Raw genomic sequence first — 8,721 nt, forward strand, 5'->3', positions numbered from 1 at the left:
GGACACACCACCTACCAGCGAACAATTAACAATAGACCATATTCGTATTCTCCGTATTGGACTGTAACTAGCTTGCAATGGAGGCTAATGCGGGGGAATCTTTTCAAATGCAAATACTTTCTAATATATTCCCCCGCATTAGCCTCCATTGCAAGCTAGTTCCAGTCCAATACCGAGAATACGAATATGGTCTACTATTGGGCGAGGTTGAGCAAAATATCGTGATTTGTCAGTGGCAAGCAGATCAATTATTTGCCAAAGCCGAAGGCTGAGGCAAATAATTGATCTGCGAGGATTTTTTGTCATTCGATGATTGAGTTTGTTTTTCACAATTCTCAACAATTAAATCACTTTCTGAAAGCTCAGGAAAGCGAACTGCCATTTTCACACAAGAGCGTGGTTTCAATTACGCATGAGCAGAATATTATTTGCCCCAGCAAAACACCGCAAATTGGCTCTCGGCCAATACAGTATTTTTCAATCCATGGCGTGCCTTTTTTTCTTGGGTACCATTTATACATTACTTTTGCTATGTTGATACCGTGCTCAAATGCGCTTTACAACGAAGAACTGGGAGGGAAATATTTAAAACAAAAAACACAATGCGGTTAAAAATCCCATCTGACAGGAAGCATCCAGTTGGTTGTTGAATTCTCGAGCATTCGAACCTGTTGCAACCGTATACAAACCTTGGACCACACTGTCTCATATTTAGAGGAGAAATTCTTTAATGATAATGATAATGATAATGATGGGCTCAAATGTATTTTAAAGATAAAAAAACTGTGTTATTTAGAATTATAATAATGTTTCGATTTAACGCACGCTCTGAATGGTTAAAACCACCTGCTTTATGAGAGTACAACTGCACGGCTGACGCCACTGGTGGGATTTGGAAAATAAAGTTTTCCGAAAATTTTCGCCGAGTACGTGATGAAATTTAAAAAATTCTCTGTTACAAAACAAATAAAGAAGCCTCGCCTGTGATCTGTTCTGGGGATCTTCTTCCTATAATTCCACTGTGGTTCATTCATACAGCACAACGAACGCAGTAGCAGTTTGTTTACCAGCCACACTCGTTAAGCAGCTTGTTTTCCAATTGTCATCATTGTGTTAACAACAACGTTAAGGCCATCCCCTTTTTTTTCTCCGTTTAGCGTCGTCCGACCGACCCAAATTTTTGGCATTTTCAAAAAAAAAAAGGTAAAGACGTTTTTAAACCATTTTAATGTCGCATAGGAGTTTCGGTAGTTGATCCTTTTTCACTCTTTTTCCCACGCTGTCTTAATTTTGCCACAACATCCACCAACTTTTCCGCCATATTGATTTTGGGTTCTCCTTGATCCACAGCTATGATGCTGGGGTACCAGGCCTCCAATTCCGAGACTGCTTATGATTTTTTTAAAGCCGACCGACCGACCCAATATCAGGAAACGCATTCGACGCTAAACGAAAAAAAAAAAGGGATGGCTTAACACAATGAGCGAAAAATTCGAACCTGCATTTGATGGTTTCTTAACTTTGACTGCTTGACATTTTGACAGCTTTGGTCGTGTTTAACCATGCAATAAAATATTTTGACCCATTGATTGGTCTGTTTTAGTGTGCTTTGCGAGAGTACAGATGCATGACTGACGCCACTCGTAGGATTTGGAAAATAAAGTTCTCCGGAAATTTCAGCCGAATGTGTGAGGAAATTATGAAGGAATTCCTTATTATAAAACAAGTTGTAAAGCACTTAGGAAGAGGATAGAGCACTTAAGAAGAAGAGACGGTCTCGTGTTTCCCCTACACTTCTTTCTTGCTCTATCTACTCAGTCCTGCGTACTTTAAAACAGAACAGATCACAGGTGAGGCTTGTTTATTTGTTAATTTGAATACCCTGCGAAAGTGGCAGAATTTAAAACACCGGCGAGAATGTGCTTTTGGGGCAAAGGTCGCACGTGCACAGTACTACCGACAGATAAGCAGGGAAGATTTCGAAATAATTACTTGACGTATTGTTCGTTCCATTTTTGCCTCGCCGGCTGCTCACTTGACAGGCATGAAGAAGTGTTTACTTTGGGATAATAAAACAAAAATGAGAGGCACATCTCGTCTCTTGTACCAAGACCTCCCTAAAGCAAAGGAATGAATGAATGAATGGATAAATAAATAAATAAATGGACGACTGAAAGAAAAAATCAATTGAGGGAGAGAGTGGGTAAAGGAATGAGTAGAGAAACATTTAACTTAAACATCATTTAAAAGAATCTCCGGTTTGTAAGTTTTCGGATTCAACGCCGCCTCAACTGCCAGTGAACGGTGTATAATGCTAACGGCAAGATCAGCAAGTCCTAAGCTATTTGTAATACTACTACCGTAAAATTCCGGTTATAAGCCCTGGGCTTATACAATTTCGCAACGGGTTTTGCGTGGGCTTTTAAACGGAGGGGCTTATTTACGCTTCTTATGTATAGTTAGTAGATTTTGTGAGAGGTTTTTCTTTTTTTTTTTTTTAATTTTGTTTTTTAAAGCGAGACCATTTCCGTACAAAGACGTTTGAGCCGTTGTTGTGGAATGCAATCTGCTTTTCAATTTCAATCGAGTTCATAAGTACCTGTATATACACCTGCAGCGTAGGAATCTTGTTCCCAAGCCTGCAGGTGTATGTGTAGTGTCTAGCTATTTTAATGTAGTGTCTAACTTTTTTTATATTATTGAGTGGGAATTTCTGGTTTCCTAAGTTTTGATAAAATCTTGAACCGATTGGTCAGTTTCGTGAAAATGATACCCTATTCTACACCGAAAGGTTATGATTTATATACTCTATCCTAGAGTAAACTTTTGAAAAACAAAACCCTTCACAGCGGCACATACCTATATAGTCTATATATGGCAGTACCTCCCCCGGGTGATCACGTTACGATTTCAGCTGATAATATGAAAGGAGTCGCTATGCATTATGGGATACTATTCAGTCCTCTTCTGCAACGTGAACGTAACCGGAATGCAACAAACCGGAAGCTCAGAGTTCATCTTCGCAGTCATTGTTAGAAATTTTAATGTCTAGTTCACGGCGGCGAGGCTTCCTGCACTGAATTCTCTCATTTATTATTGTTCCGCAATCTTTCCTAATTTTGTGTTTGAAGTAGTACAGAGTTCTACAAGAGTACTTCATATTAAGAAAACAAGGAAAACTGGAGACTGGAGAGGGGCTAATATCTGGGGAGGGGGGCTTATAACCGGATGAATTTTTTTGTTTCCAAAGAGATGGGCCTATGACCAGGGGGGCTTGGGCGGGGGGGCTTTTAACCGAAATTTTACGGTATTCCCTTAACTGGTCAACGCACATGCAAAATAGGGAAGCCACGATAAAGTCAAACGATAGACACTTAATTGCTTTGTTTTTTCTTGTGCCGTCCTGATTTGAGAAGACCAATCATTTGTTAACGTGATTACACACTCAGTAGAACTGACACTGAGGCTAATTTCCCTTTCGTAAACAAGCGATGTCAATTTTGACGGTCGATGCCATTCTTAGTAACCAAGCCTTTTTATTCGGTTAGCTTTCAATAACTTGTTAGAGTTAGCTTCATTTAAATACTTTGAAATTGCCATTTGGAAGCCGTCGTTTCGGTAGTGCAGAGGCTTAGTGCATTTGCTCTTAAGCCATTGAACCGAGCTCGACATCGTGCGATCAACTTGTTCTACTTTTTTTCTTAATTCTAATCGTGCATACGGTGAGAACTACTGAAATTTAACTTGACCAATCAGAATTCAGCGAGCGGGAAAAACTGTGCTATCTGACGTCACTTCAATTGTTCGCAATTAAAGGGTCAGAAAACCATTTAACACGTTTTGTGGCAACTTTTTTGTCAACAAACTTTGGCCCCAAAACTGGGTTGCCGGCGAGCGGCTTTTCGAACGTCAGCTGTTGTGCTTTGGCTGTTATTTGTGCTTTTTCTAAACTATTTTAAGACGAATTCAGTATGATATTTTCAAATCTAGTGTAAGAAGACGTCAAAACTCTATTGATAATGTATTTATTTGTGTTAACTTCGCGAAAAAAGACTTTGGTGGCGTCCTTTCGACAGGGTAGATCGACAACAAGGTCGTTTGCGCACAAAAATGCACCGTTTCCGATGAAAGGCAAAATGATCATTAGGGGCCCGTTTCTCGAAAGTCCCGAAACTTTACGGGCCATTTTCTGGTGTCACAATTTCTTCTGTATCTCAAGAACGGAGAGGATGTAAGTCGTCAAACTTTACGGACATGTTTCTTTTAGTTGGCTTGAAAACATGTTAAAAGATCGGCTTTCCAAAAGAAGCGGTTAGCAGTTTCACAAAGGGGCTTTTCGGGACTTTCGAGAAACGGGCCCCAGGATAGTACAGTTTTGACTGCCGCGCGCACTGCGGGCGCTGGTTCCATAGACAAGGAAGTGACATACGCTGCTAATCTAGTCCTAGATTAAGTATTTTTCCTCATTTGAAAAGACGAACTTAACAGTGAAAATTGTTCTAAGTCTCGTCCAAATGGCATCGATTGTTTACGAAAGGGAAAATTCTACGCTGAGGACCCTACAAGTTTTATATTTTTCCACGGTTCCGAGAGCTATAACTTAGTATGAGACACAAAAACTACGAAGAAACCACGCTGGATATTAAACTTTGAAGAGCGCAAGTTTAGTCAGATACCCGTTACTCCATTTCTCAGAGACCCGACTTAACCGGGTCAGGGATTGTGGAAGCAGAGAGAAATTAACCCAGCCCCGAATTTAGTGTGTACTGTGACAAACTAAACAACTCACTGAAAACGCGTAGCTGTAAATATTTAATGGCAGATCTCCTTACCGTCTTCTTGTTAACTTTAGCGGAAAGCAAAACCTGACTCTACGCCAGTAGAGAGGAGTTTGTTACTCTTGGTTAAGAGTGATGAATGAAATAGCAGCTTCGTTGAAGCAGATTGTTGTGTGACTGCCTTTGATTATTTCTTGACGGCATAAATTGACTCGCCATACTTACCCGTGTGAAATCATTTCTATCCGTCGAGTCATAGACGCACACATTTATTAAGGCGTCTCCCTGTGAACAAATTATGAAACTTTTTTTAGACATATTATTTGGCTTTCGATTAAAAAGATCTTTAAGAGAAAAGTTAGCAACAGGTTTTAACTGAGGGACTTTCAAGCCAAGTTCGATATTTCCTTTAATCCAACTGAAGTCTTCTTTAGCTAGCAATTCAGATTGAGGTAGGAATGGTCAGGGAAAATTGTGTTCAGGGAGGGAGGAGAAGGAGAATAACGTTTCAAAAGTAATTCTTACTGGAGCAATGTGAACTTCCTTCGGCAAAGTTTGAACTTCCTGCGAATAGATGAAAGAGATTTAGTACTAGACGTCAAGGTTGGAAAGAACTGGATTACTGTTGTCGGCATTTACAGACCTCCACCTATTCCGTTATCAACATGGACGAACAAGCTGCTGGCGCTCTTTGAGGCAACACTTACGTTAACAAATACTGTATTGGCTCCTGGCCCCGGACAAACCACCTAAAGAGGATAATTATTAGAAGACGTCTTATAGACGCCCTCTAGTATTAATACGGCCAGTGTCCGAAAATCATGCAGCCACGACATGATTTGTGATTGCTGGGCCACTAGCTAATATAAATACCTCCTCTGTCAATCTATGGGGCAAGTCACTCCCCTATTTAAAAAAGATGAATTGATTAAGGCAAACTACAGGTCGGTTACAGTGTTGCCAGTACTCAACAATGTTTACGAGAAGATTTTGGCTGCAGAGCTGAATGAATTCTATGTTTCTATGGTATCCGATTTATTAGCTCGTATCGAAAGTTCCACAGGTGTGGAACGTCTTTACTGAGAATAAAGTAATGACTACTGAAAGTGCATTGCATAATGAGATATCTCTGAAAATTTGAACCTGATCTATACACCAGATAATCTCTGAGCAATGGATGCTTTGAAAATTCGAAATTTTACAAATAATGTATGGATCACTAGCACTTTAAATTTGCCGCACAAGAATTTATCAGTTTTTGATGGCTAATAACTCCCTCGTTATCAAAGGCAAAAGGCTTTAACCGAATTGGAGATTTAACTAAGGATCTGTTTACGTGGAGGTAGGTGACCCTGGATAGGTGGGGTAACCAATTTCTCTTTTTTTCACGATCGTGTTCACATGAGAGGTGGGGTACCTCAACGAGGCGGGTTGCCCGGTTAGCCTGGCCGGGTAACCCGCTTAGGGTGGGGTAAGTTTTCCCCGTCAGTGTGAATGCGAAAGGTGGGGGTACTCCGCTTGACTGGGGTGATGTTCATCCGGGTATTTATCTTTAGTTTGAATATTCCGCCGAAGCATTTGGAAACCTCACTCCAGCGCCCCCAGGCTATAAAGATTACATGTGAAGGCTAGTTTTTTTTTCTACGGGGAAGGTGGGGGTACCTCCCCTACCCGGAGTCGCCCACCTCCATGTGAACAGGCCCTAAGTTTAACTATTCCTTTTACCTTTTGAAGTCAATTTGTAATTAACACGAAGCCTCGTATGTTTAATAATGGAACAAAATGTAAACAATGGCGTCAGCAAAGATTCCTTTAGTTTAAGTGCGATGAGCGTAAAAACTTGCGTGCCGCACTAAAGTCAGCAAAACCAATATCCCACGTTTTGATCGATATATCAATACCCGGACTTCACTGACAACAAGGCTTAAATATCATCTTTCCTTTCTATAAAAGTTTTCATTATAAAGGCGCCCGCAAACGAGGAAACATTGTTGCCGAAACATTGTTTCCCGAAATGTTTCCCTGGAACGCAAACGAGGAAACATTTTTGCTTTCGCAACAAATATTTCTTGGGGCCGTAATCGGGGAAACATTTGCTTCCGCAACAATGTTTCCGCATTTGCGGGCGCCTTAAAACAAATGTAGGGAGACAAAGCCGGCTGTGGAATTGATGGAGTCGTTACGAGAGCTATTTCGTAAACCAAACTGGATTGACTTATATGGTCCCTTTGAGACGTGAATTACCTGGAAGTTAAAATCATAATGATAGTCTTTAGTTATCTCGGGAAGCTCTACTTCATTTCTGATGTGGCGGAGAAAGATCTTGCGGCCTAAAAACACACAACATTATTCTTCGTATCACAAAAATCGCCACACGTTTGGTTCATATTAATATAGTTGAGCTGTTCGCTCGGGCGCTTGTCCCACGATCGCTGATCTCGACGCCGGTATTGACCACTGTAGTTCCACTGCGGCTTCATCAAGCCATAGTACACGACGTTTTTGAGACGCGGACGGCAACCGGAAGTAAACATTTTGCATGCTATGCCAGGACAATAGTGTCTCCACGATGTTACTAATCATCTCTGATGGAGAAAATATACTTAGCAATATAAATGTGGTTGTGTGAAGACAAGTTTGAAAGGGAATAAAGCTCACTTCGGGTTGCCATCTGCGTCTCAAAAACGTTAGAGTTTTGAAGCAAGCAACCGTGGACAATCTTCCTGTCGGTGTACGTTGGATCAGTGGCTTGATCTGATCGGCGTAATTACAAGTTGAGAAACTAAATATTTTAAGCCATAGCCGATACAACGTAGATTTGATTTTAGTGCTGTTGCATGCTTTGTTGTCGACTTGAATGTCTAGCAGTACATGCAGTAGGTTGGTGGCAACTGCAATCTCGACCCCAGAGCTCTTCTTTTTTGCGCATGACTGAGGGACGTGCCCAGTCATAAGATCCGATGCTTTGGTGACGAGAATGGTGGCAACTGGTGCTTTCCTATCCTCGCTTGGGTCAAACATCGTCCCAGAACGTATCTGTTGTGCCCTGAAGTCCTATCATGTACTGGCACAGAAAAGGGAATCACCCCGTGTCAGAAGACAATAGAGACATCCGCCCACTTTGTCCCGTCGCGTACCTTTTCGTCGTTGCCACGGCAATTTCCTTATAATTGGCATTTCGGAGCCATGTCAAAGAAAGCCCCAACAAGCGTAAGTCGGGGAACGCTCTCTCTACTACTAGTTCAAGTAAATTTATTATTTACCCGTCAGATGCGTGTGTGGCAGAGAAGCGAATACATTGATTCCTCCCTCTGGTAGCTTGGATCCTTTGAAGCCCTTAAGACAGAATAAGAGGTTTGCAGCCAACATCCGCAGACACAGATAATTATGTTGCATGTACAAATGTTGATTGACGAAAAAGGGACCTAATAACAGATCTAAAGATATTTCGTCGACGATCGACTGTCGCTGTTGGGACTTGCGCTATTTAGCTTTCTTTGGTAATGGTGCAACGAGACTATTTTGTGTCTTTTGCCGGAAGCTCTACCCAATTAGATACTAGAACTCATTGTGAAACTACAGGTCGTTTTTATCTAGGTCCTGAATGGACAATGTGTCCAACTGGTCTTTGGGTTCTGAATGTCATGTCTCTCAGATTAGCTGTTACAGAGGTCGTAGCTTCGAATCCTGCCTAGCACTGACTTTAGGACTATGATGTTTTAGCTGTCCTTTCGCCCGTTGCCAAGCAACTTGTATGCTATCCTTCTTACGGGTGCATTACACCTTTCAATCTCAGTATTCATGCATTTGTAGAATTGAGATGCAGACCTAGATAAAAACCCCCTAGTTCCCCAGTGAGCTCTAGTAGCTCAATGGACAAAGCATCCGAATGAAATGAAAAGCGTTCATGATTCCGTAGGGATTGAGACTGCAAACTTGAAAA

At 41.3% G+C, this 8,721-nt stretch overlaps 1 protein-coding gene across 1 annotated transcript in view; it reads right to left on the bottom strand.

The window, feature by feature from the left end:
* Positions 1 to 8,147, bottom strand: part of LOC138017520 (DBH-like monooxygenase protein 2 homolog) — a 24,230-nt gene extending 16,083 nt beyond the window's left edge. The window contains exons 1-5 of the mRNA XM_068864584.1: positions 8,042 to 8,147; positions 7,023 to 7,108; positions 5,304 to 5,342; positions 5,004 to 5,063; positions 1,993 to 2,117 (exon numbers count right to left, since the gene is read on the bottom strand). Of these exons, the coding sequence (XP_068720685.1) occupies positions 1,993 to 2,117; positions 5,004 to 5,063; positions 5,304 to 5,342; positions 7,023 to 7,108; positions 8,042 to 8,147 (416 nt within the window). The remainder of the gene's footprint in view (positions 1 to 1,992; positions 2,118 to 5,003; positions 5,064 to 5,303; positions 5,343 to 7,022; positions 7,109 to 8,041) is intronic.
* Between the last annotated feature and the right edge of the window lie 574 nt (positions 8,148 to 8,721).

Source organism: Montipora capricornis, chromosome 9 (genome assembly GCF_036669925.1).
Source record: "Montipora capricornis isolate CH-2021 chromosome 9, ASM3666992v2, whole genome shotgun sequence".
Classification (NCBI taxonomy): domain Eukaryota; kingdom Metazoa; phylum Cnidaria; class Anthozoa; order Scleractinia; family Acroporidae; genus Montipora; species Montipora capricornis.